Below are 25825 nucleotides of genomic sequence, written 5' to 3'. Positions count from 1 at the left end.
GAGTGTTCTCGATCAAAATGTTGAAAACATGGTTTCTACCGCTTTTGTGCTCGGAGTTTCGCAATCTCTGCCCTACTCAAGAACGGCAGCAGTTCGGCGGGAATGTCGAATGAACCACTACTATTGTCGGCATCTTCAGTTCCACCACCCGAGACGACAAAATCGGATCGATTGAACGTGGATGAAGTCGTGGTTCCAGAAATCGAGTTACGATTGACCACTGGACTCGTACTGCGACGTGTTCCTCTTCCTCGACCGTTGGTCGCTTTCGGTGAAGGTTGCAACGCAGCTTGTTCCTGCATGAAATCGTCGATCGGGATCAGACGAGATGGAGAAGCGGTTCGATTTCGGTTCGAGCGACGAAACGCCGTCGCTTGCTGATGCAACGAGATTTGAGATTCGAGTGAACTCGAAAGAGTATTGAGGCGGTCGAGTCGACGATTCTGCACACGCGGAAAAAATTGAGCATCAATTTTCTTGTACTCAAGAAGGTAACGAGAGAATACAGCGCACGAGGACTGCTTTTTCGACTTGAAAGTCCGCCTGTCTCAATTTCTGCCATCCGGTATGTCGTTCACACTTCTTCCTCGTTTCGAGACAAACTCCACTGAGCATCTCGAGGGCCATCTCGAGCACAGTCTGATCGTCACCCCGTTCCCGAGCAGCGAGGATCGCATGCCCTCCTTCCTCCTCGCCCTCGAGTCCCCCTTTGTCTGGTCCGGGTGCCGTAGACTCGACCCAATGTTTCCAGGTTTCGTCATCGTACACGAGCCGAACATCGAGTCCGCATTGCGCTTCCGGTCGACTCGTGGCAGCTACCGGTCCTTTCTTTTTGGTTCGGTTCCTCTTCTTGCCTCGACTTTTCGTCGTAGGTTTCGTCTCTTCAACGTCATTCCCATTCGAGGGTCCTCCTTGATCGATTCCAGCACTCGCGAGCTCGTCCGCCGTCGCTTGACACAGTGCTTCCCATCTCCGAATGGCGATTTGGAGGTACTCCAACCGTTTCTCGACCATCTCGATCGAAGCGGTCAACCCTGCTCGTCTCGAATTGGTTTCCACCAACTTGGTTTCAAGGGTCGACAACGTTCTCGCATCTTCGGCATCCTGAAACTCGTCTGTTGTTGTCGTCGAGAACTCGGTTCGATGAGGTTGTGTAGCCGCATCGGCGACTTGAGCTTCTTTGCGTCGTGCCCCTTCGACTCGACTCCAGAACGTGCTCGGGTTCGTCCCGTTCGAGAGTTTGAGGAGTTCGAGTCGAGCAGATACGACGCTGATGCCACAGTAGTCGGAACAGTACTTGGACAATGCGACCGCGGGTTTCCTACAAGTTGGTCTCGCGCACGCAGTGAGCCAAGTCGTCACTTGATGGTTTTCTAAGGAATCAGAATTCGAGCAAAGATCAGCGACCAGAATGAGAATGTGGGGAGCGCCGAACGGGTGGATGCCCTGGGGACCTACTAGTTTGACAGGGAGGACAAAAGAATTGGTCGACGAGTTCGACAGAATCGTCCGGAATGCCGACACAGTCGACGTGATACCATTCTTCACATCTGTCATGCGAACGAAAGTGTAAGCGACTCTTTGTAACAAACGAGCGGGAGCTCCAGCGTGCGGGAAAACATGAAGACGGGCGACTTACTGATCGCAGGCAATCATCAACCTCTATTTCCCGTGGCACATTAAGCATCAATATGCAGTTACAAGCGGTCGATAAAAAGACTGGATGCTTGCCTCTGGATCATACAGTTCTCGACACACGCAGTACAACCTGTCGTCCGCTTCCTCTCGTGCTTCTTCCTCCTGCCGCGCTCGACTCTTGCCTTTCGCCGCGAGTGCCGCCGATCTCTTCGCCTGCGCTCGCTTCCGCACGACGTCCTCGTCCTCTTCTTCCGAGTCTGACACGACCGTGCCATTCGGTCCGATGCGAGGCGGAACATAGGTTCGAAACGATGCGGAGAGACCAGCTCCAACGGAAGGCTCGACCACAGATCTCAGGTGATGTGTCGTGAGCGGTTTCAGTTCCTGCTCAGGTTGTACCGAATCGGCATGGTGGGTGAACGATTCTCTATCAAACTGATCATCTGGATCTTGCGAGTCGAACCGGACTTCGTTCGCGAGTGCAGAGGGACCGGGAGATGGAGCAGGAGATGAATGAGCCGAGGTCGCGAGCAAGACGTTGCGTTTCGCTTTCGCTGGCGCTTTCGGTTTGTTGGCGCGAGGCTGTTCGAGGACCGAGCAGATAGGCTGTCAGCGGTAACAAAGCGATTCCTATTCGGCTCGAGTTGCTCACCTTTGTAGCAGTCGACGCTTTCGTACTCGACGAGCTGTCGTCCAAGTCGATGCTGTCTCCGCTCTTGGCCTTGCTTTTGCCTTTCGGCTTGGCTTTCGAAGCTTTCTTGGGTTTCTCGTCCCCTGTCGTGGGGGTAGTTTCGAGTGGGTCGACCCCGGTTGGATGCATGCCTACGTGTGGCGTGACATGATGCTGATATGGTTGCAAAGGCGAGAAGACGTCCGGTGCAAATGCGCCGACGAGTGCAGGAGGAGCAGGCGAAGGAGTTGGGTGATACGCTGAATGGTTCGCGTACGGGTCAAAGGTCGGATACCTCGCCGGTTGATGGAACGCGTTGTACAGTTGACTCTGACTAGTGACAGATGCGCTCGCGGGGGCGAAGGGCTGGTTGAGATGATTGAACTGCGCGACATCCAACATGGCGACATCTGACGGCGCTCCCGTTGCGACAGTCTCGGTGTCGGAGTCGGCGACAAACTCGCTCGGAGTCGAGTAGAACGCGGGTGATCCCACCCCGGTTGGCGAGAGGTTGTGCTCCGACGTGAGGTAGTCGAATCCCATGCGCGACGCTGGCTCATACGGCGCGTCGTGCTGGTCCAGCGCGTCTGGATTCAATAGATTCGAGAAGTTCATTCTCGCCGGTCGAGCGAGAACCCTGTTCAGTGCCGCGGCGAGGTCGGGTTCGGGGATTCGCTGAACGACTCGAATGTCAACGACGTTTCTCTTTGTTTCTCTCGCGAAACGCGTCACTGCATGCTCGCCATCTCTGTTCAGCGTACTATTGGCGTAGCTCTCGGTTCTCTCGTGTTCATCTGAATGCGACCGGACAAGAGGGATGAGGTGAAGGAGCATAGTTGCATTCGCATACTGCTACTGCTACGACATTTTGATAGAGATGTCTGACGAGACATTGCGACCCTTCCACGCTCACAGACTTCCCTCGTGAAAAGGGTAGTCCGGCGGTCAGAAAGCGCCGCACCCAAGTCCCCCCGCTGTTTGGTTTCCTTCTCCGACCACCTGACGACACAACTGATCTCCATCAACGCCAGCAGACTCGTGTAGAGTGAGGGCATCCGTAAGTGCTGTGTGCTTTTTAAGGCGGTCGTGGTATTTTGCGTTTGTTGAGAGAAAAGGAAAAGAGCCTTGGGCGCGCTCGCTGGGGTTGAAATGCCTGGACGAAATTTGCGCGAAATTTCAAAGACCGCAACCGATACGTGGTTCCTTCTTTGCTTCTCGATCTTGGCGGTCGCGGACGGACACGTGTTTCCATTCGGACTCGGGGAACCTCCGACCTCCACTCTCAGATGCGCTGATTCATCATCATCTTGCGCCTTCACTTCCTTTACTCCCTTGCTTCTAGATCTCTGCTTGCTTCTGAGCTTGCTCTTTCCCATCACATTTGCAACCCCAACTTTCTGCATCATGGTCAACCGCGCAGCTTGGATCAAGGCTCCCAAACAGCACCTCGAGGTCGACTCGGCCCCCGATTACCATCCCAACGAGGGTGAAGTCGTCGTCAAGGTGCGTGTCCACAGTCCACAACCCAGCTGTCGTCGTCGACAAGGCTCGAGACTCGCTTAATTGTGCGCGAGCTGACCACTCGGCTTTGCTCGTCGCAGGTGCATGCAGTCTCGGTTCAACCCGTTGACTGGAAGGTGAATCACTTTGACCACGGACCCTCTACACAAACCAAAAGACCTGACCTTGTTTTCGCCCCACCCAGATTCGCGAATACGACTTTTTCGTCAAGGAGTACCCTTTCATCCTCGGAACCGACGTCGCCGGTATTGTCGAAGAGGTCGGAGAGGGTGTCTCGCATGTCAAAGTAGGAGACCGAATCCTCGGGTACGTATTTCGTGTTCCATACCTCGACCTATGCCAAGCTCGACATTATTGACGTTGCTTTTATCGTGATGCCCGCAGGCATGCTCTCGGCCTCGGAACGAACGACAGTCGTCACAGCGCATTCCAAGAGCATGCCGTCATTCACGGTACGACGCTCGCCAAGATCCCCGATTCCATCAGTTTCGAACAAGCCGCCGTCCTGCCCCTCGCTCTCTCGACCGCTTCCGCTGGACTTTTCCAACCCGGGTACCTCGAGTTGCCGTACCCTTCGCCGAAATCTCCTGCTTCGACGGGCAAGTCCATCTTGATTTGGGGAGGCGCTTCTTCGGTCGGTTCCGTCGCGATCCAGCTCTCGAAAGCAGCTGGTGTACGCGTCGTCACGACTGCGTCACCTGCAAACCACGACGCGGTCAAAGCACTCGGAGCCGATGTCGTCGTCGACTACAAGGACGAGAACGTGGTTGACAAGCTCGTCGAAGCACTTCAAGGCAGCGAGTTTGCCGGAGTGTACGATGCAATCTCGGAGAAAGGTTCGATCGAAGCTGCCGCTCAAGTCGCTTCTCGAGTCGGAGGCAAACAGTTCATTGCTACCGTACTACCTCCTCCCGAGAACTTGCCGAACGATGTCAAGGCGAGCGGAGGTATGTTGAACTTTTCTTGCCTTTCAGCTCTGGTCCCTGGTCCTATCTCGCTTTTACCCAAGAGAACGCGTTCCTGACGATACAATTTTTCGAACACCCCTCGCGTTTGTAGTGTTTGCCGTCACGGTCGGAACTCAACATTCGCAAGTCGGTATCGCCGTGTATCACAAGTTTGTCACTGAAGCACTCGAGAACGGTTCGCTTCAACCGAAACCCGATCCTCTCGTCGTCGGTCAGGGTCTTGAAAAGATCGATCACGGACTCGATGTGCAACAAAAGGGCGTCTCGTTCAAGAAGGTAGTGGTGAATGTTGTCTAGGTTAGCGTCAGTCAAGTTGATGAGTTTTCATTTCCCGAGCATACTGTGATTCCATCGTTGTGTTGTCGAGTCTGTGGTCTGTGAGGAAACAGCAGCCAAAGTCACAAACGTGCTACGACACGAGAGACTCTTGCCACCGCAAGCTAATCCCTCGGCGATAGAGGGGAGCCTGCAAGTCGACATTCGAGATTGGTCTCTACACCGCTGTGTTGTCTTCTGGCAACGATCCGAAAGCGAGTGCGAAGGTCTCTGCGAGAGCAACGTGACATGCTTGAAGCCACCGTGCTCAAACGCCGGATGAAACTTGACTGTCCCACGCTCTCTCTCCTCTTCTGGCTCTGTCCCGCGAGCGAGTCGAGGGTCGTCGTACTCCTCCCACAGTCAGCAGTACCGGGTGTTCTAGAGAGACCTGACAGCCAGTTACGAGGCGCGAGCGCACCGCATATATTCGCGCCCGACGTCTTTGGTCCTCGCATCGCTCTCGCACACCAATGGTATGCACCCGGCCGACGTGGCTCGAGAGCGAGCGAGAGAGCAAGAGAGGGCGAGAGCGGAGCTGCGTGCCGCATAGATTCGAGGCGCGAGCGCTGATGAGCGGGACATCGACTGTCGCGGGGGCCGTTCTCTTTTCCTTATCCTTCTTTCTCGGACTCCGGCTCTCATTCCCTTGACACGAACCTCCTCCTGAGTCTGATTCCTTGAGGATCTTCTCTCTCTCTTGTTCTCTTTCCCCGTTCTCTTTTACCCATCTCGCTTGAGGCCTTTACCGAAGTTCACGTCTTCTGTTCTCCTACTCTTTGTGAGTCCGACTGTGTGTCCGGCGCTTCACATACGTGACTTCGATCTTTGTTCCTTATCTAACACGGCCATCTGTGTCTGCTGAAGCCTCCAAGCAAGGTACATAGCATTGCGCACAAGCTCTGCGGGCACCTTGAACCTAATCCCGTCACGATCCCGATCCTTCAGAATGCCGTCTACGCGCCCTTCCCGCAAGACCCCTACCGCGAGCCGCTCTACCAGAGTCGAAGGCGCTCTCAGCCGCCCCACGTCGTCATCTAGGCCTCCTGCCAACGCCCGGCAGTCCTCACCAGAGTCGTCCGAGGGCGCTGCTGCGATAACGGAATGATCTTCATGCGAACCGAGCGGCGTCTGCATAGAGCTCCCACGACGCGAAGTTTGCGACTGGCCTTGACCGTGAAACTCGCGGTGCGCGGAAGCTCTACAGTATCCAGGCGCCGCGCGGTTCGCGTGAAGATCATTCCGTTACCGCAGCAGCGCCCTCAGACATCAACATGAAGAAGGAAATCGCCAAGAGCGGATTCAAGGAACCGAGCGGAGGGTACTATGAGTACTAACCGAGTAGCGGCAGCACGGAAGGCGGGTAGGTCGCGCTTGTCCACCGGCAAGCAGACCCTCGAACACCTTGTCGCTAGGAACGAGGAAGCGGCAGAAACGCAAGTTCAACGCCTTAACATTCGTCGCGCCACTCGAACGCCCGGCCAGGCTACGACAGACGAGTCCCATTCCACTTTGACCGACGATCGCACCTTTGACAGGTCTACCCCGTCCGAGTTGGATACAACACCTTCTTATTAGCGGTAGGTACAGCACAGACACGGCTTACAATACAAGCAAAGAAGCGATTCAGGCGCTAATAAGACGGTGTTGTGCCCAATCCGGACACGGTAGATTTATCAGGGGTGCGATCGTCGGTCAAAGTGGACTGGGACTCGTCTGTCGTAGCCTGGCCGGGCGTTCGAGTGGCGCGACGAATGTTAAGGCGTTGAACTTGCGTTTCTGCCGCTTCCTCGTTCCTAGCGACAAGGTGTTCGAGGGTCTGCTTGCCCGGGGACAAGCGCGACCCACCGCCTTCCGTACTGCCGCTGGTCGGCTCGAATTGAAAGTACCCTCCGCTCGGTTCCTTGAACCCGCTCTCGGCGATTTCACCCAAACCGACGAAGATTCGATCTCTCCACTGACACGTCGAGAATGCTTCATGCCTCGTCTGCGTCCGAGACCAGGCGAAGTACCGATCCCTGTTCTTCTGAATGTCTCCTCTGAAAGGGAAATACCATTTCACAGCAGGTCTCCTGGTCAACATCGACTTGCTTCTCGTATTGATTTGATAAGGTCCGTCGAGAGACAGGGCATCGCTTTCCTCCGAACGTACGGATAGCCTTATCTCGTATTTTACCTGGGAAGGAAATCGGAGCAGTAACCGAAATGCACGAAGGTATACAACGCGCGGAGGGGTTCTGACTTCCCAACCTGTTCGTGTACGGCGACAGATTTCGAGGGTAGCTACTCGAACTGTACATTCAGGTGGGAAAGTGAATCCGGATTCTAGTCGTTCTTGCATGAGCAGCAAGCGCGCTCGACGGTGGTTATAAATAAGTCGATGCGACTTCCGTCTGGCGCACCTCTTCTTTCACGGGCTAGCGTTGAATCTCTCTGTCCGTCACCTAGCTAGAGATCAAGAAGCGGTTCATCTGGTGCGGACAAGTCGATTATAATTGCGAGTGTTCAAAAGGGGGCCGTGCGGGATTTTGAGAATTCGCTCGTGCGCTCTCGCGATCAATCAAGTAGCACCACTTTATCGTCTGGAGGAACGAGTTCTGCGATACGGACTCAAAAGGTGGTCACTCATGCGCACTGTCTGTAGACAAGCGATGAAAACCGGCTCAGTCTTTGAAACCATCTCGTCCTCCACAGTATATTTTCAGCGAGTCTCGGTGACTCCAGAGCAAATGAGATAGCGAACATCGTGTGACACCACGCGCGTGTATGTTGAGAGCCGTGCCGAGTGTGCGTAACACGATGCGACGAACTTGCAGACCAGCAGTTCTTTCGTGACTAGCTTAGCAACTCGCGAGCAATCCAGGCAAATCTCTCGATCGGACGTAAGCGCGAGAAATGAAAAGAGACAAAATGTGTAGTATTCAAGCGACAAGCACCGGGTACGGCGGTATCCGAAACGGAACGTGATAAGCGAGATGAGGTTGCGAGAACAGAAGGACACGACGACGACAGGAATTAGGTAAGGTCGATCGTAAGTGTTTACTTCTTCTTGGCTCCGGCCTTCTCGGCAGCCTTGGTGACCTTGCCACCTTTTCCATCGGTCTTCTCGACAGCCTTGATGACACCGACGGCAACGGTTTGCCTCATGTCACGGACGGCGAAACGTCCAAGAGGGGGGTACTCAGCGAACGACTCAACGCACCTAGAGAGAAGAAGTGGGGTCAGTGACTGGGTGAGAGGGTACGAGGAGAAGTCGAGCAACGTACATGGGCTTCGAGGGGATCATCTTGACGATAGCGGCATCTCCCGACTTGATGAACTTGGGGGCGTCCTCAACCGACTTACCGGTACGGCGGTCGATCTTCTCGAGGAGAGTGTCGAACTTGCAGGCAATCTATAGAGCGAGAAACAAGTCAGGAAACGGGGTCGATGACGACGAAGGTGAGAAGAAGGAAGACTAACGTGGGCGGTGTGGCAGTCGAGAACGGGTGCGTAACCGTTTCCGATTTGTCCAGGGTGGTTCATGACGATAACCTGGGCCTTGAAGGAAGCGGCCTCCTTAGGGGGGTCGTTCTTCGAGTCACCGCAGACGTTACCACGACGGATGTCCTTGACCGAAACGTTCTTGATGTTGAAACCAACGTTGTCTCCGGGGAGACCAGCCTCGAGCTGCTCGTGGTGCATCTCGACCGACTTGACCTCGGTGGTGACGTTGGCAGGGGCGAAGACAACAACCATACCGGCCTTGATGGTTCCGGTCTCGACACGTCCGACGGGAACTGTGCCGATACCTCCGATCTTGTAGACATCCTGGAGGGGAAGACGGAGGGGCTTGTCGGTGGGGCGCGAAGGAGGCTCGATGGCGTCGATGGCGTCGAGGAGGGTGATACCCTTGACCTCTCCCGACTTGGTCTCCTTCTTCCATCCCTTGTACCACGACATGTTGGTGGTGGGCTCGAGCATGTTGTCTCCGTGCCATCCCGAGATGGGGACGAAGGGAACGTTCTTGGGGTTGAATCCGACCTTCTTGATGAAGTTGGAGGTCTCGCGGATGATCTCCTCGTAACGGGCCTCGGAGTACTTGGCAGTGTCCATCTTGTTGATGGCGACGATGAGCTGACGCACACCGAGGGTGAAGGCGAGGAGGGCGTGCTCGCGGGTCTGTCCGTCCTTCGAGATACCGGCCTCGAACTCACCGGTACCGGCGGCAATGATGAGGATGGCGCAGTCGGCCTGCGAGGTACCAGTGATCATGTTCTTGATGAAGTCACGGTGACCAGGGGCATCGATGACGGTGATCATGTACTGCAAAATATAACGAGGGTGGGTCAGTCGCTGGAGAAGAGGGACGCGAGTAGTGACGAGGCAGGGCAGCTCACCTTGGGGGTCTCGAACTTCCAGAGAGCAATGTCGATGGTGATACCACGCTCACGCTCAGCCTTGAGTTTGTCGAGAACCCAGGCGTACTTGAACGAACCTGTGCAGGGTGGCAGAGAGTGGGTCAGGACGAGTGACGTGGACTCGATGAAAAATTGGAGTAGACGTACCCTTGCCGAGCTCAGCAGCCTCCTTCTCGCTGATGGCGGTGCACAGAACATGGTCAGAGATGCGAGTGGTGGAGAACGAAGCGAGCGAGAGCGACATACAACTTCTCGATGGTACGCTTGTCGATACCTCCGCACTTGTAGATCAAGTGACCGGTGGTGGTGGACTTGCCGGAATCGACGTGTCCTGCATGAGAGTGGTCAAAGTCAGCACCCAGCAGAGCGAGATGGGTGGCGAGAGGAGGAAGGATGGAAAAAATTGGGGGCGAGTGACGACGCAGTGCACCCACACGACCGCGAACGGGGGGGACAAAGACAGCAGAGACGAGCACGCTTACCGATAACGACGACGTTAACGTGTCCCTTTTCCTTTCCCATTGTGATGAAGTGTAAGAAGTGGTGGGTGACTGTGAGGTGAAGAAGAAAAGAGAAAGAAGAGAGAGCCGGCCAGACTTTGTCGAAACTTTCCGCTCGCGCGGCCCGCCTCGCCAAAATTTCTTCGCCAGGGCAAAAAAAAAAAAAAATCCCCCAGGATCGAGAGCTCGGACTGGCACGCTCCACTCTCTCTCGCCTCGCGCTCTCCCTCGCTCCTTCGAAACCTCGTGTTCCCGTCTCCTGACTACATTGCTTGCTCGTTCAAGCCAGATATTGCTGTCTCTTCTCGCTCGTTGCCACTCTAATCTCTATGTTTCCTATATTGTACCTCGCTCGCTCGTTCCCATTACAATACTCTCGCTCTGCCCTCCCTTTCCATGTTCACCAACCCGTGCTCAGAGAGGGTCCTCGATCGCCAACCGATTTTCTTACCCCGCCTAACCAGGGTTTTTTTTTTTTGCGCATACACTCGAAAAGCGAAAAGATGTAGTCTGGAGCAACGCATTGGTCGCCTGAAACCGCTTGCGACGCGGTCTCTCCTTCCGGTTTGCCACACTCTGTACTGTATTCGGATTTCTTGAGATGTTTGACCAGTCCGGGGGGTTCCGTCTTGAGGTTTGCCTCGCAAAGGGTCATTTCCTGGCTCGCAAGCGTCTCTTGTATAGTAACGGCCGGTTCTCCCACCGCCACTCGGCGTCCCGTCTCAGTGGCGTGCACTCTTGTCTAGGACTGTACTCTGCCCGTTTGCCAAGTGAGAATCCTTTCGAGCTCTCGCACCGCTTTTATTCGCCACCCAAGAAGAAAGAGATGAGAGGCAGTCAACCAGAGATGAGAGAAATTGTAAATCAGAGCGTTTCGGAACAACATTCGCGTCGAAAGGGTATATTCAGTAGAACAGATCGTACGAATCCTAAAACGAATTAGATGAGAGAGAGAGAGAGAGAAAAGCGAGAAGTTTAAAGCTGTCCGATTATTGTTCGAGTTCCACCAGTCCACCTCACGTCTTTTCCCTTTCACAAGCTGAACTTCGTCCTCCAATCGGCTCCAAACTCTTTCTGCATCCTCTCGTTCATGTCGTTCACTCCCTTTCGTATCTCTTCGACTGTTCTTGGATCTCCATTCGCAGGTGGTCCCGTTCCTGAACCTGTTCTCGATCCATTCCTAGCCATCGATGCCGATGCAACGTACGGATTTGTCGTCGTCCGAATCGGGTTTGTGAAAGTGGTTCTGGGTGCAGGTGCCGTAGGTTCTTCGTCCGAGTCACTGAGAGTCAAGTCGAGGACTTCGGAAGCTCCTCTCCCATTCCTGACTCCGTTCGTACCGGCACCGTTCATGAAAGGTGATGCCGAACCTCCTGCTGAATGGTACGTGCCTCCATTCGGATTCGCGAGCCTCGGTTTCTTCGCCAACGGTTGATCATCGTCTTCAGAATCGGAGTCGAGGGTCAAAGCATCGACTTTGGCTTTCCCTTTGTTACTACTGTTGATACCACTGATGTCGGGTTTGACTGATCCTTCTCGAGAAAGATCCTGTCGAGGAGAATTATGGATCCCACTGGTTCCGGTTCCAGATCCTCCTCCGGGGACTATCAACCCTTTGTTTGGTCGAGCAGGTGCGGTTCCATACTTGTTGTCGTCTGAACGCCAAGTCCCATCAGGATTGACTTCGACTTTGTCGACTGAACTCGAACACGTTTTGAGAATGTCTTCCATGAACCTGATATCCACGCGTGACGTGAGTGATTGGGTAGGGATATCTTTCGCTGAAAGAGAGTTTGAAGAAAAGACGTACCCATCAACAACCATGTCTTCGGGTTTGAGCGTTTTTGAACAGATCGGACAATTCCACGTTGGAGTTTGCTCGTTCATCTCGAACCAGGTTTCGGCATCAAAACAGCTAATGTGGTTGCATAATTTCGATCGGACTGGAATTCCAATGCGAGCGAATGACAGCTGGATGGATCGAGGGGACAGGACAGTCAGAATCAGAAATCCTGCTCGCGAGCATCACACGGCAATCGTTGCGAAAATACTTACAGGATCTCGGAGAGAAACCGAGAACGATGAAGCCGCAATCTCTTCGTCTTTGTTGATGTCGACAACTGCAGCAACGCGCAAAGGAGCACGGATCAGGTTGCGCACTGGAAGCTCTGCCAAGTCGAGGAAAACGCACTGCTTTGGATGACCTCTTCCTTCGCCTTGGTACGACCAGCCTTGACTTTCTCGACCACCTTTTTTAGTGGCGTCGTTTCGACGAGGTACGCAACCATATAGTACGTCGTCTACAGTTCGCGTTTGAGTAGCCCATCCAGGTCAGACAAGGGTCTCTACAGAAGAGAGAGAACCGCGAGCGTACCCTGTCAGTGTTGCTGTAGGCAACTTCGACCCTGTTCAATTGGCCAGGAGCGGTCATGACTGAAGGACCTTTCTTGCTCGACAAGTTGACCGGAGGAGTCGTGCCAGGTTGCTTCTTGATCCCTTTCGTGTTGGCGTTGACGAGCACGTTGTTGAGTTTGATCTCGCAGATCTGTGGGAACTCGATCGGCGCTGGGAATTGAGAAGCGTGCGGTCGTCCGATCGAGTAGTTGTTGTCTGAAGTGCAGTACAGGCGCACCTCGTATTGAGGATTGCTCGGAGATTCTCTGAGTGCGTATGACTTGCGATCAGTCAATCGCTGCACAATGTCGAGTACATATAAGGAGGAATACTTACCGCGCTCTGTTGATCAGAGTCCTCTGAACCTCTGTCAATCCGAAACTGAGGCACCCGACTTTTCGGTCTCCTTGTTCAGCTTTGAACAGCGTGACCGGGGGTGAAAGACTTTTCTCGACACGGTAGAACGGACTCGGTCTGAACTTGATCGGAACTTCGTCGTTCTGCCATCGGTTGACGACTGAACCTGATGTCCCTCCTCCACCGAGAGCAGGGTTTGTCACCGCCGCCATTCCGCCCATACCAGAATATCGGGAGCCCGCTGCAGTTCCAGCTGAAGCTGCGCCTCCAGCAGGACCGTACGCACTCGCAGGTGGCGCCTGGTGCCTCGAAGGGGGCTGGTAGCCCGACGCTGACGCCCTTGGCTGGTAGTGAGGAGTAACGTAGCCTGTAGTGGCTGGACGATGGCCAGTCGTGGCTGCGGGTGCAGTCGGAGCTGCTGGTGGTGGTCGAGATGTAGATCCGCTCTCGAGGGTACGATTTCGCGCGGTAAACCTGATGCGACGCAATCGGTCATTTGATCTACATCAGCACTCAATCCTCTTTCATTTCGGAAGCGATATTGACAGATTTTCACTCACCCGCCTGGCAGGACTTGACAGATGATCGAGACAATCAGGCCAAAGTTGTAATTTTGTTGATCATAGACGTTTTCAATCTCGGTTCGAAGTCGCAAGTACTGGCAATCGGCAAGGAAGACAAACAGATCAGCGGGCTTTGTTCGCGAAAGCAAAGGTGAGCTTCGACAGAATCACGACTTGCGAGATCGTGTTTGAGTCCGCTGGTCACGAGCTTCTTGTACATAAAAGTATCGTTGATCAGTTTGATGGTCGCTTTGAGACGATCGACAGTCATTCCACTCAGGTCCCGCAGGACATTCTGAATCGATGCAATAGTCAAGACTCAAGAGCATCAGCCGTCGGGCACACAGCAAGGTTGTGGGAGCGAGCTCGTGACCACGTACGGCATACTCGGGATGAGACATTTTCTGTTGCTTCTTTTTTTTCGAGAGGTGCGCGGTCGATAAGCGACCCTGGTCTTTTGTCTGTTCGAGGCAGGGAGGAGAGTCTGGACCAGTAGCCGAGTGCTCGCTTGTCGAGGTGGTCGCCGAAACAGCTCGTGAGGCGGTAGGAGCGCGAAGCGAGTTCGAAGTCGAGGTCGATGTGGAAGCCGAGGGAACAGTCGCTGGAGTCTTTGATCTGCGTGCGGTCTGAAAGTATCCCGACGACTGAGTTGGAGGCGAAGGAGGGCGAAAAGGTCGCGGATTGGTGTTTACCGCTGGTTGGGAGTACTGCGAACCGTAGATGGATTGGTAGGGACTGTTGAAGAAAGCCTGCGAGAGCGGAGGCTGTTGACCAAAGATGGGTTGTCCGTACGAGTTGGCGTAGGAGGGCGCAGTGCCGAAGTAGGGGGTGCCCCACGGGAACGCGAATTGAGGAGGAACCGCGTACGACGTCGAAGCAGTCGCTGATGACTGATACGAAGAGTAAGGGGAAGCCCAAGCGCTGAAACGGGAATTGTACGAGGGTGCTTGGTTTGGGTCAGTGCCGTTTGGTTGCATACGCTAGGCGCGGGCGGGAGAGCAAGCTGAAACGCGATGCGGTCGCGGGCTTCGTGCTCGCGCTCGCTAAAGGCCTGTTTTGGGTCGAGCGAGATCGTCAGACCATGTCATTTGCGACCGCGGGTTTGGGCTGCGAGCGAGTCGGACTGTTGTTCCGGGACAGTACGCCTGTCCCCAACTTGATTCATCGGGTTCGCGTCTCCATTCTATGCACTCGCTGCTTGTGCGCCTCGTAGCGGATCGCATGAGCCGATAGGCAGGTAGAGGTAGCGAGACGAGCGGGTGCAGCGCCACTGCATGCGCAGACCGACTTGACGCGTCGATTCTGGGTGGTCCTCGGTTGGAAATGGTCGCGCTCACCCTTACGGTCCGTCGTGAATCGATACAGGTTGGCAGACGAGACGGGTCCGGCTTCGGCTTGAGGATGGAAACTCGAGCGAGCAAGAGTGCACTTCGCTCGAGAGGTGATCCTACTGGGACGATCAGCGCGCACGATCACGTCGAGTGTGTACAGAATAGACCTACAGCGCAAGCTTGAATGGCTTCCTACGCGGCGTGGACTGAACCCGAGCCAGAAGCGATCGATTGCCTCACGCGCGCCAACATTAATCCTTACTCTCTTTCTCCACTCGAGTTCATGTGACGACGCATGTCTACGCTCTTGAGTGTTCTTTTGCACTCGCAAGCTCTCGCGCGCATGAATCGGCCGACTCTGCTGTGTTGCAAGCAATTTGAGCACAGCTTGTACCCCTGCATTATCACTATTTTTCGCTGTTTCTCCGACAGTACAAACACCAAGGCAAGATTGACATCAAGACCACGGTTGTTGAAACACTTCGGAACACGGATGTTGGCCAGAGTCGCGAATAAACGAGCTACGAGAGCGCAGTAGATTTCGCGACAGATCCTGTACCGGAATGCCACGGTTCTGTGATGTAAAGGAGGAGAGTAGGAAAGCTTGAAAAGTGAAGAGACCGGCGTGAGAGGGGAAAGAGCGCGAGAAGTGTGAGAGGGCAGCGTTGGCCGGCGAGCGGAATCGGCGCGAGTGTAAGGGCTTTTTTCTCCGGTACACTCGCTCTGTCCCCAGGTACGGGCACCTTCTCCTGCTGGACCAGTCGACCTACGAGATCCCCAAGTCAGCCCCGATCGAGCCTCTCAGCGACTGCCCTGCCGCCTGGGAGATCCGGAAGTGACAAGTCGAGGGAACGCAAATTTGTCGACTTGGGGCGGAACGGCTCCGACTACGGGACGACCCCGGCGTAGGGGCGTGCTAGGAGGGTACTGGGACACTGTAGAGCAGCTCTGGACCTCGTGCTGGATGGGTCACTGACGCCCGTTGTGTCTCGATCGCTGTCCTGTCGCCCCTTCTTCGACCCTTCCTTCTCTCGCCTCCGTCTCGTCTCCTGCTGCTCTCTCCCTCGCCTCTCGCGCGTTCTCTAGGTAGTTGCAATGGCCGCCACCTCGATCAAGATTGTCAAGAAGCGCACCAAACCCTTCGTCAGTTTCGCTTCCCTTCTCGTTCTTCCCTCTCCCTCGTGATTTCGCCCGCTCCCGTCGCCTCCCCCTCGCGTTGCAGTCCTTGACACAAGTATTCTGACCTTGTTGCTTTCCACTATCATCTCGCTTGCCATCGACTGCTCGTCAACTCGAACACCACTTTTTGATCTGCCGCCTTTCGAAACAACCTCACATTCGCCTCCTTGCTCTCTCCGCCGTCCCGAAATCCTAAACACGCAAACCGCGAAACGACCAATGTTTGCTGCGCCAACTCGCGCCTTTCACCACCTATGAACCGTTGGAAAACTATCATGATCTGTACACGACGATTCGAGGGGATATACAGAAGCGTCACCAATCTGACCGATACCACGGTGTCAAGGAGGCATGGCGCAAGCCCAAAGGTATTGACAACAGGGTTCGTCGTCGCTTCAAGGGTCAACTCCCCATGCCCAAGATCGGTCAGTTTTCCGCGTCCTTCTCCTTTCTCCACCTGTGATTCAAGCTGACGTTTTGGCTTGGGGTTTGGTTGGTGATTTCTTTTTCTTCTGGGGGACATGGTGTCGGGTGGTTATGATCGTGACTTGTGGAACTTGTGTGCGGGGACGGATTGTTACGGTTCATCTTGGGGGTGATACGACAAAATGGGCATTGTGGATGAACAGGTTACGGATCGAACAAGAAGACCCGTCACGTCCTTCCTTCGGGTTTCAAGAAGTTCCTCGTCAACAACGAGCGTGACGTCGAACTCCTCTTGATGAACAACAAGGGATACGCTGCCGAGATCGCTCACGGTGTCTCTGCCCGCAAGCGCGTTGCCATCGTCGAGAAGGCCAAGGTCGTAAGTTACTCTAAACCTCTCGTTTCGAAACGCGCAAACGACTGACTTGTTGTGACATTGCGATGTGTTTTTTTCAATTGATAGCTTGGTGTCAAGGTCACCAATGGACAAGCCAAGGTCCGTGTCGAGGAGGCATAAATTCCCCGTTTTACCCCTCTCTCTTCCCAAGGCAATTCGTTACTTCCAAAGAGGGCATTGTAATGATCTTTTCCCAAAACACCTGTGCTGTTTCTCGAGATGCATACTTGAGAGACGAGACGAGCTAGAGAGAGAAAGCGAAAGAATTAAAGTGTTCCAATAATCGATATTCGTTCTGTTTTCATGAGCCTCGTCTTGGTAGATAGCAGACTCTCCTGAATGATCGTTTTTATGATGTGATCTGTTTGCCCGAGCAGTGCGATTAACTCGTAAACGAGGATTAGACCCGAAACTTTTCGGCAATAACAGTTCTTTTTCCATCTATTCCCGTTTCTCTCGACGCGCAGCCAACACATCACTCTCGCACACGTTTCACCAGGGACGATCAGATATCAGTACACCCATTTGAACAGCACAGAACCATACAGCAGGAACCTTCCGGTATGCAAGTTGATCAGGGCAAGAAACGAACAACGTCGAAACGAGCGGCCGCGGAAGATCATTCGGATGGCAGTGAAGACGAACGCATGGGGGACGAGACCGAGGTGAATATCTTTCCCACAAGATGGGTCTCAAGTACGCGTTGACTCGACGACTGATGGCGGTTTCGGAGTATAGATGTTGGACGTCTCGTTCTCGTTCTTTGATCCTCAACCTCAAGATTACCATTCGATCAAACTCTTGTTGTCCCAGTTGTTCCAAGGCGACAGTTCAGTGTTGGATTTGGGAGGAGTGACCGATTTGGTCCTCGAACAGAAACTCGTAGGAAGTACCGTCAAGACGGATTCTGATACTGGAGACGATCAAGCGAGTCAAGGAGATCCTTACGCCGTGTTGACCGTGTTGAACCTCAATGTCCACCAAGTAAAGTTTCTCTCTCTCGAACGAATGTTTCTCCCCTCCCTCGATTTATTGACGGATATTTCACAAATCAGGACAAACCGTGTATCTCGCAATTGACGAAATACCTCGCTTCGAAATCGACTCCATCGAGTGCTCTGCATACTCAACTGTCTCAATTGAGCGGTTCGAGTCAAGCGACCTCGACCGCTTCGAAACCTCGACACGTTGGACTCGTGTTGAACGAACGATTGGTCAACATGCCCGTTCAAGTCGTACCTCCCATGTTCCGCATGCTCGAGGAAGAATTGCAATGGGCACTAGACGACAACGAACCGTATCATTTCAGTCACTACGTGTTCCTCTCTCGCGTGTTCAACAGTTCGAATGCGTCGTTTGAAGAGGATCCGAATGCGGCGTTGCAACAATCTCAAGCGACTACAAACCCTTCAGATCCTTCGAGCGCGTCGAATACGACAACGAAGAAGAAGAAGAAGCAAAAGGCGCAACACGATTCGAACCCGGATCAGGAACAGACCTTCTTTTACCACGCCGAGGACGAATGGATTCAGCAGGTGAGCTTGAGAGAACCGCGCTTTCTTTTCAAACAGGAGAGCACGAGGGAAACAAGAGATTGACCTAGATTCCGATGGAAAACAGTTTGCGACGGAGAAACAAGTGTTCAAGTACACCAACACGAAACGGTCTGCTGATTCGAGCGAGCAGGACCAGTTTGGAGTTGACGCGCGAGGTCAACTCATGCTGGTCCCGGCCAACAAGTTTGGACAAGTCGTGCAAGGGATGGAACCGTACATTGCATCGATTGTCTAGTCATCTCGCGTACACGTTGCAAATTTTTGGAACTGCAGGACAGATCTACACACAATTGCACGAACAAAAGAGCGCGAGAGAGAGAAAGAGAGATGGCCTACACCAAGGTCGATTGATCGCGACGCTCCCCTCACCTCCACCAACCTCGCCTCTTCCTCCCCTCCTCACCCTCCACGCCCGAAACCCCCTTCTCCACCTCTCTTCTCTCCCCTTTCCTCCTCCCCGTCTACCCCCCTTTCTCTCCCTCTTCGCCGCCCTTGCTCTTTCTCAGGTCGTCCCGCGTTTTTTTCCAAATGTCTTCCCCTTCTCCCGACTCGACCGCGCCTCCTGCGGCTGCCGCTCCCGCTCCCACCATCGCTTCGACTTCTGCTGCTGCGAGTGGTGGACCCCCCGTCAACACGCCTGCCGCTGCCCCGACCGCAGCGACGATCGCCAACTCGGCCAACCCGGAACAAGCTGAACAAGCGCTCGACGAACCGGAAGGACTCACCCTTCGTGCCCTCGTCAGTTCAAAGGAAGCCGGAGTCGTGATTGGACGCGGGGGAGCTACGATTGCCGACATTCGCGAGAATGCCAACGTCAAGGCCGGAGTGTCCAAAGTCGTCCCTGGTGTACCTGACCGTGTCCTCTCGATTGGAGGTACGACCGAATCAGTCGCCAAGGTGAGATTCTCACGACGTTGTTCGCTCTTCCGAGAACTCTCGCTGACTTTGGTGCTCTGCGCGTGTGTTTCAAGGCCTACTCGCTCGTCGCTCAAACAATCCTCGAGAACCCTGTTCCTTCCTCGAACGCTGCTGCTGCTGCTGCGGCCGCTGCCGCTGCTGCTGGCGCTGAAGGTCAAGCCGCTTCGCCTACCGCTCAAGTCTCGTCTTCGTCGTCCGCTTCGATCCGTCTCTTGATCAGTCACCTGTTGATCGGGTCCGTCATTGGCAAAGGTGGTGCCAAGATTCGTTCGATTCAAGAACTGTCGGGAGCTCGCATGGTCGCTTCGAAAGAAATGTTGCCTCAATCGACGGAACGAATCGTCGAAGTGACGGGTACGGCGGCTGCGGTCGAACTCGCAGTTGGAGAAATCGCGAAATGTTTGATCGAGGATTGGGAGAGGAGTCAAGGAACTGTCTTGTACCACCCGGGAGCTGAAGGACTGGGTGGTGGAAACAATGCGGGTGCCAACTCGGCTTCGAACGCAGGCAACAACGTTGGCGGTGCCAACGGGTACGCTCAACAACACCCTCAACAAGGATACAACAACAACAACAACCAACGTTCGAACGCCGGACGTTTCAACAACAACCACAACAACCACAACCAGCAGCAAGGGTTCAACGGACAGAGGCGCGAGTACCAACAGAATGGAGGTGCAAACAGGAGGAACAATGCTCAAGGTGGATTCCCTTCGAACGCTGCTGGAGGCAACGGTCCTCAAGGACAAAGCGTCGTTGGAAACGAATCCGACCCGAACTGGAGGGAACAAAAAATCTCGATCCCTTCCGACATGGTGTGAGTTATTTTTTTCTTCTTTTCCCTTTTCTTTCAGTGGTGCGACGCACGGTGTTGATTTCTCCTCTCTCGTGTATTTTTTCATCAGTGGATGCATCATTGGACGAGGTGGAACCAAGATCAACGAGATTCGTCGCCTGTCGGGATCTCGCATCTCGATTGCAAAGACCGCTCACGACGACACGGGAGAACGCATGTTTGTGATTTCGGGATTGCCCGAACACAACGAGAAGGCGTTGTTCCTGTTGTACAACCAACTTGAATCGGAGAAGGAACGTCGCGTGCAAAACTCGGTCCAACAACAAGAACAGCAACAGCAACAACAGCAACAACAACGACAGGAAGAAGATGGAACCGCTCAAAAAGTGGTTGCTTCCGAGGATTAACAAAAAGCAAGAGGTTCTCCCTAAAAGAAAGAGCAACCCCTCTCTCGCGATTGTGGTTTCCCTGTGTTTGTTTGTTTTCCCCCTTCCCGCAGCAATCACTCTGTTTACACTCTCTCTCTCTTTTCTTTCTTCTACCCACCAATGAAGCAGTTTGGAAATTCAAGGAAGTAGTGTGGTTGTTTCCTTCTTCGTTTCTCTTTCTCTCTTTTCTCTTTTGATTTTCGGATAGTTGCCCCCTTTCCTCTGCGCGCCCTGCCTGCCTCTGCCTGTAGTGTATTAAAGGTTTTTAAAAATGAAAAGATACGCTTTCCCTTTGTTCTGGTACTCGGGGAAACGACTTCAACGAACGAGAGAGATGGTATTTGCAACAAGAAAGTAACGAATGTCTGTGTGTAATGTGAAGCAAGAACGAAAGAGATGGAGAGTCGGAAATGAGATGTTCTATTCGGTTACAAGAGTGTAGAGATTATAGGTATGGATATATGGGGTTCAGGAGGGTGTATGGAAAGAAACAAGGACGGGCAGTTTTGTCATGAGAGCTCGGTCTTTTTTGTTTACCACGGGTCCCACTCGTTCGAACGTTCGTCTGCTTCCTCCATCATTTGACGTTCACGTTCTTTCCCGAGGTAGTCTTGGTGCAACAACGACAGGATCACGAGTTCGAGCGTCGTGCTACCACTCGTCGCTCGATTCGGAGACGAAGCGGATTTTGGGGGTGTCGGGGATTGGAGAAAAGAAGGTGATTTGGGAGACAGGAGCGCCATCGATTGACGCTTGAGTCGAGTCGGAGTCACGGGAAGGGCGAACGTGGTCTCGACCGAAGAAATCGAAGCGGGTGATTCCATCGGAGTCACAATTCGACTATTCGGGGTTTCAGATTGGGGTAGCAGGGATGGGTGAATCTTGATCGTTGTTCTGAAAACGCGCAGATTGGCGACCAGACGTGTCAGAACCGCAGTCATACATACCCCGGACGAGCGAATCAAATTGATCGAGCTCACCTCGATTTACCGGTTGACAGGAGCATTGTTTGAGCAGAGGCGAGGGTCTGACGCGTCTTGTGATCGATAAGCTGATCGTGAGACAAGAGTAGCCCAGTGTCAGTCGAGAAGGTAGAGCGGAAGGACGGGGACTTTGAAAGCGAGAAACATTACGCACAATCAACTGACCCGAATTGTCTCGCTTCCATCTCAATTGCTGTCCTTCGAGGGTACGCCACACGAGCTTGCTGCAGAACGGAACAAGGCACGTGTCAGATTTTCGATTTGTCCGAGGCGAGAGAAAATTGCAGGTGCACGTGCGCTCTCGCACAGAGCCGGAATTTCCGAGAAAGCCCGAAAGAAGAACCCCAAAAAACGTACTCGCTGAAGAAGTTCGCCCTCGTGTAGAACGCGGTCGACTTGATCTCTCGAGACTTGCCGAGTTGGAAGTAGTCGAGCGAAACGGAACCGACTTGTTGTGACTATTGATCATTCTGGGCGCGTCAGCTCAAGTCGACAGACTGGCTCATCTTTTCCGAGAAAGTGTAGAACCTAGGGAGGCTTACTTGACGAGCATACAGAGTCGTCTTGTGACCCTCGAGCGCCGGGGTGTATTGACTCAGAGCGGTGAACAGCGGGAAATCGCAAGTCGAGTCGAACAGGGTCGTTCGTACTTCTCCTCGACGGCCGATTTCGTCAGTCCTGACAAGGACAAGTGGTCTCGCCGACATGGTGACAGTCATGGACGAAACGATAGAGAGATCGAGTGCGAGGGAGAGCTGAGAAAGGTGGTATTAGAGGAAAGAGACAGGAGAAGCACGAGATATCCCGGTGAATTGCCCAAGGAGTCTCCTTTTTTCTCTTGGACGTGCAGCACAGAAACGGGCGATCAGCAAGCAGGAGAGAGCGATCCGTGCCTTTTGGTGTTAAAATTAGGCGAATCCGATCGGGGTTTTCCCGCGCGCGTGGGCCTCGACCACCCACCTGGTGCTTCTTGAAGTTTCTTTTCCCTATCTGCCCGCGCGGTTCGGATGAAAGTTTCTGGGGTTTCGTCTGAGGCGGTGTCGACAACCACCAACAATAGCTGTTCCAAACCCCGATGTGCAGGGAGCATTCCTGATTGCACTCAATTATAAACCTGCTACCTTGGGATTCCCGCTTTTCCGCTTTCGAAAATCCTGTACCAGCTAAAGAGGGATTCATGTCGCTAGGCCCGAAGGCCTAACGGACGTAGATCGCGTGCTGAAATAGCACAAGAAACGTGCGGTCCCGCGATTTCTTCGGGCTCGGTCTCTCGCGCTCAGTGGCCGTTGTTTCCTAACTTATGTACTATGTAAGGCTTTGCGAACGCAAGAGGGGTATTCCATTAAAAGACTTCTAGTACGTATGTGGACAAAAGCGAGAACAGAGATCACGAAACAAATCTCGAGATCTAAAAACAAACCACTCTAAGCACCTCCCGCCATGACAGTTCGTCCCTTGATCGACAAGTTGCGGATCAAGAGTGCCGAGAGCGACGCGAGTCCTCCCGCCGCGACCGTGATCACGTACACGCGGTTCAACGCAAGCACGTAGGCATGCTTGACGCCGACCTGAAGTTCAGGAGCGAGAGTTTTGATCGACTGTGAATACCAAACGAACGATGGTCAGCGTGCGCGAAAGGCAGGGGCGACGGAGATACTAGGAAATCTCGGGCTCACCTCGACATTGTTGCGGACAAGGTCGAAGGGTGCGTCAGGAGCAAACTCGTGCAGGCCCTGAGCAAGCTTGTTGCCAAAGATTGAAGAAGCGATTGCAATTCCGACAGTCGCACCTGAGAAGATTCGAATGCATTAGCGACCAAAGAAGAATTGTCGAGGGATAAATGGGTTTCGGATGACTCGCCAATCAATTGGGAGAAAGTGACAACTCCGGTGCGTTGCGGAATCTCGTTCTCGTCCTCGCAATCTGCTTGGATCGCGATGAGCGTGTTTTGCAACACGCAACCGATACCGAGACCGAGTAGGATCTGGTAACCGGCGAGACGAGCGAAGGTCTGTTTCGGATGACGAGAGCAGGTCAGTCATTTTGCATCGGAAAGAAATCGAACGAGAGATAGAAGGAGCTTACACTGTGTTCCGTGACCGTGTAGAGGAGACCACCTCCAATCATCATAAGCGCGGGGGCAAAGACGAGAATGTGCCAGTATCGACCGGTTCCCGACACGACTCCTCCAGCAGCTCCCGCAGCAAAGACGATCGAGAGCATGAAGGGCAAGATCTCGAGTCCCGAGCGCGTTGCCGTGACACCTCGAGTCGCTTGGAAGAAGATCGGGAGGTAGTAGGTTCCCAACATGAGGCCAAACATGGCAAAGAAGGCTTCGAGACTGCTTCCAACCTTTGGAATCAAGCAACCCAAAATCAGTATGGCATATGGAGAACAAGAATAGCTGTACGCTTTGTGCTGAAAACTCACTTGCGAGCGTTTCTTGAAGAGTCCGAGAGGGAGGATGCTCGTAGGTCCGGCAAGTTTCCATTCAAACAGGACAAAGAGGACGACGAGACCGGCGAAACATCCAAAGATACCTCCGACCGTCGGCGAGCTCCAGCTGTATTTCTGCCCGCCCCATTGAAGCGCGAGCACGAGGCACGTGATCAAAGACAACAAGAGAGCCATGCCTGTGTAGTCGAGTGCAAAGACCCGGTAGGCGATCGAGCCGCGACGGGGAAGCCAGTGACCACGCGTCCAGCGACGGAACTTGCGATCGACGTACTCGGCAACGTGGTCTTCGACGGGAGGAGCGGGTTGGGGACCGAGCTACCAGTTGCAACCAAGGTTAACGCTCACCGATTTCGTGTTTCGGGACTAAAGGCCTGCACTCACGAGGAAGATGACGGCGGCAACCGTGACGGCACCGATCGGGATGTTAATGTAGAAGCACCAGCGCCAGCTGACCTTGTCGGTGAAAGCTCCGCCTATAGCAGCAGAAACGAGTCAGCAGGCTGGCTATTTGTGAGATGCTTCATGAGAGCGTACCCATCAGGGGTCCAATGACGGAACTTAGCGCAAAGACGGCACCGAAGAGACCCTAGATTTTGCGCCGAACATAATTTGTCAATTCGCTTCTCTTGCATGCAGACAGGCAGGGAGACGGTGCGTGACTCACGAGAAGCTTGGGACGCTGCTCGAGTCGGGTCACAGTCGAGATGATCGATAGGACCGACACAAAGATACCAGCCGCGCCGACTCCTGCGATCGCACGTGCTGCGATCAAGAAATCGACGTTTGTCGAGGCACCGCACAGAGCCGAGCCGATTTCAAAGATGAGGATTGCAGCGAGGAACGTCCACTTGCGGTCGAAGAGGGTCAAGATTTGTCCGTACAGGAGGATGAACGCGGTTTGGGTGAGGAAGTAGGCGGAAGCGATCCAAGACAGTTGGTCAAGCGCGTCGAATTTGGAAGCGATGATGGGCAGTGCGGGCGCCAAGATCGTTTGATCGAGCGCGACGAGGAAAACAGACAGGAGCATCGCAATGAAGACGACCACCAGTCGCTCTGAATCACGCGCAATCGATCCGAGGTGAGCTCCGTCCCTGTCTCGTCGGGATCTGCTCCGAAAGGGAGGGACGTACTGCCAGTGAGGTACTTGCTCTCATCTTCAAGTTGAGCAGCGGCTGCAGGACCTGTTGGCTCGTCCTCCTGTACCTTGGATTCCTCCTTCTTGGCATCGTACGAGACTGCCGAGTTGGTCAAAGACGGTCGCTGAGCGATCTCGGGTAGTTGTGCGAGCGTGGTCGATGCCGACAAGACGGGCTCGAGATGATTTGAAGTTGCCGGGATCGAGGCAGTCATGATTGCGCGTCGATCGTGAGCAGGTCAGGGAGGATGCGTGTGAGACTACCAAATGCAAGCGCGAGGGCAACAAGGCAGGGCAAAGTGAAGGAACAAGGAGGAGAGGAGAAACAGAGAGACGCGTGCACAAAAGTCGAGTCGAGCGGCATGGGCGTGCGGAGGTCCGCATCCATTTCATCTCGGCCGCCGAAAGGGCCGCGCGTCGAATTTCCTGCCTCCGGCTCGGCTGCTCCGCCGGTTCTGCTGCTTAATCACCACACGGCAAGGACGACGAGTCAGCTTCTCCTGCACAGGCTCCCAAAGGACTCGTCAGTGCTTGTTCGCTGCCAAGAGACGGGCTCGGGCATTCAAGCTCGTGCTGCTGTGCTGATCTAAGCGCCGCTCAGACCTCCTCGCTCACCACCACGTGGTGTTTCTCCCCTCACGGCTGAACGACAACAATGCAGACGCGGAATGAAAATTCAAAAGAAAAAATCGAATACTTCACAGCGCCTCGTACCAGGCTCAGAGAATGCATCCCCGCCGGCGAGTGCCGAAAACGACATGGGATCGGATCGAAAGTTTCCGGACGACCTCGAACGCCGAATCGAGTCCGTCAGTAAGGTCTCTCCCGAGTCGGACTAGGCTGACCAGGTTGACGACGCTGACGACGCCGGTGGGGACGACGACGACGATAAG

General features: G+C 54.0%; 10 protein-coding genes across 10 annotated transcripts; 4 read left to right on the top strand and 6 right to left on the bottom strand.

The window, feature by feature from the left end:
- Nucleotides 1-35: 35 nt before the first annotated feature.
- Nucleotides 36-3054, bottom strand: JCM15063_003741 (SPP1 family PHD finger domain-containing protein; the record flags this gene model as incomplete). The annotated part of the gene is made up of 7 exons (XM_076675662.1): nucleotides 36-443; nucleotides 514-1373; nucleotides 1459-1550; nucleotides 1640-1662; nucleotides 1732-2220; nucleotides 2291-2945; nucleotides 3041-3054. 7 exons carry the CDS (start codon nucleotides 3052-3054, stop codon nucleotides 36-38), a joined length of 2541 nt encoding a protein of 846 aa, XP_076537746.1.
- A 658-nt stretch (nucleotides 3055-3712) lies between these two features.
- JCM15063_003740 (zinc-binding alcohol dehydrogenase family protein) lies at nucleotides 3713-5094 on the top strand (the record flags this gene model as incomplete). Its single annotated transcript, XM_076675661.1, has 5 exons — nucleotides 3713-3811; nucleotides 3910-3945; nucleotides 4014-4135; nucleotides 4214-4776; nucleotides 4889-5094. The coding sequence occupies 5 exons, from the start codon at nucleotides 3713-3715 to the stop codon at nucleotides 5092-5094; spliced, it is 1026 nt and encodes a 341-aa protein (XP_076537745.1).
- A 1651-nt stretch (nucleotides 5095-6745) lies between these two features.
- On the bottom strand, nucleotides 6746-7195 carry JCM15063_003739 (uncharacterized protein; the record flags this gene model as incomplete). Its single annotated transcript, XM_076675660.1, has 1 exon — nucleotides 6746-7195. The coding sequence occupies one exon, from the start codon at nucleotides 7193-7195 to the stop codon at nucleotides 6746-6748; it is 450 nt and encodes a 149-aa protein (XP_076537744.1).
- A 956-nt stretch (nucleotides 7196-8151) lies between these two features.
- On the bottom strand, nucleotides 8152-10034 carry TEF2 (translation elongation factor EF-1 alpha; the record flags this gene model as incomplete). Its single annotated transcript, XM_076675659.1, has 7 exons — nucleotides 8152-8314; nucleotides 8379-8506; nucleotides 8575-9417; nucleotides 9492-9589; nucleotides 9660-9688; nucleotides 9759-9843; nucleotides 9995-10034. The coding sequence occupies 7 exons, from the start codon at nucleotides 10032-10034 to the stop codon at nucleotides 8152-8154; spliced, it is 1386 nt and encodes a 461-aa protein (XP_076537743.1).
- Nucleotides 10035-11044: 1010 nt separating this feature from the next.
- On the bottom strand, nucleotides 11045-14303 carry JCM15063_003737 (uncharacterized protein; the record flags this gene model as incomplete). The annotated part of the gene is made up of 9 exons (XM_076675658.1): nucleotides 11045-11747; nucleotides 11823-11983; nucleotides 12068-12132; nucleotides 12204-12312; nucleotides 12387-12672; nucleotides 12743-13237; nucleotides 13324-13421; nucleotides 13490-13621; nucleotides 13707-14303. The coding sequence occupies 9 exons, from the start codon at nucleotides 14301-14303 to the stop codon at nucleotides 11045-11047; spliced, it is 2646 nt and encodes an 881-aa protein (XP_076537742.1).
- Nucleotides 14304-15752: 1449 nt separating this feature from the next.
- Nucleotides 15753-16779, top strand: RPL32 (60S ribosomal protein eL32 RPL32; the record flags this gene model as incomplete). Its single annotated transcript, XM_076675657.1, has 4 exons — nucleotides 15753-15800; nucleotides 16147-16261; nucleotides 16466-16641; nucleotides 16726-16779. 4 exons carry the CDS (start codon nucleotides 15753-15755, stop codon nucleotides 16777-16779), a joined length of 393 nt encoding a protein of 130 aa, XP_076537741.1.
- A 443-nt stretch (nucleotides 16780-17222) lies between these two features.
- BCP1 (protein-transporting protein BCP1) lies at nucleotides 17223-18450 on the top strand (the record flags this gene model as incomplete). Its single annotated transcript, XM_076675656.1, has 4 exons — nucleotides 17223-17324; nucleotides 17398-17643; nucleotides 17715-18194; nucleotides 18280-18450. 4 exons carry the CDS (start codon nucleotides 17223-17225, stop codon nucleotides 18448-18450), a joined length of 999 nt encoding a protein of 332 aa, XP_076537740.1.
- A 293-nt stretch (nucleotides 18451-18743) lies between these two features.
- On the top strand, nucleotides 18744-20336 carry JCM15063_003734 (KH domain-containing protein; the record flags this gene model as incomplete). Its single annotated transcript, XM_076675655.1, has 3 exons — nucleotides 18744-19112; nucleotides 19187-19950; nucleotides 20039-20336. 3 exons carry the CDS (start codon nucleotides 18744-18746, stop codon nucleotides 20334-20336), a joined length of 1431 nt encoding a protein of 476 aa, XP_076537739.1.
- Nucleotides 20337-20890: 554 nt separating this feature from the next.
- JCM15063_003733 (uncharacterized protein) lies at nucleotides 20891-22047 on the bottom strand (the record flags this gene model as incomplete). The annotated part of the gene is made up of 5 exons (XM_076675654.1): nucleotides 20891-21251; nucleotides 21338-21408; nucleotides 21495-21564; nucleotides 21698-21798; nucleotides 21883-22047. 5 exons carry the CDS (start codon nucleotides 22045-22047, stop codon nucleotides 20891-20893), a joined length of 768 nt encoding a protein of 255 aa, XP_076537738.1.
- A 717-nt stretch (nucleotides 22048-22764) lies between these two features.
- On the bottom strand, nucleotides 22765-25147 carry JCM15063_003732 (MDR family MFS transporter; the record flags this gene model as incomplete). Its single annotated transcript, XM_076675653.1, has 9 exons — nucleotides 22765-22938; nucleotides 23017-23129; nucleotides 23201-23351; nucleotides 23426-23692; nucleotides 23771-24112; nucleotides 24179-24270; nucleotides 24332-24383; nucleotides 24462-24850; nucleotides 24928-25147. The coding sequence occupies 9 exons, from the start codon at nucleotides 25145-25147 to the stop codon at nucleotides 22765-22767; spliced, it is 1800 nt and encodes a 599-aa protein (XP_076537737.1).
- Between the last annotated feature and the right edge of the window lie 678 nt (nucleotides 25148-25825).

Source organism: Sporobolomyces koalae (genome assembly GCF_050403365.1).
Source record: "Sporobolomyces koalae JCM15063 DNA, S_koalae_JCM15063T_v1_ctg1, whole genome shotgun sequence".
NCBI lineage: Eukaryota > Fungi > Basidiomycota > Microbotryomycetes > Sporidiobolales > Sporidiobolaceae > Sporobolomyces > Sporobolomyces koalae.
This window is presented reverse-complemented; position numbering and strand designations above follow the sequence as displayed.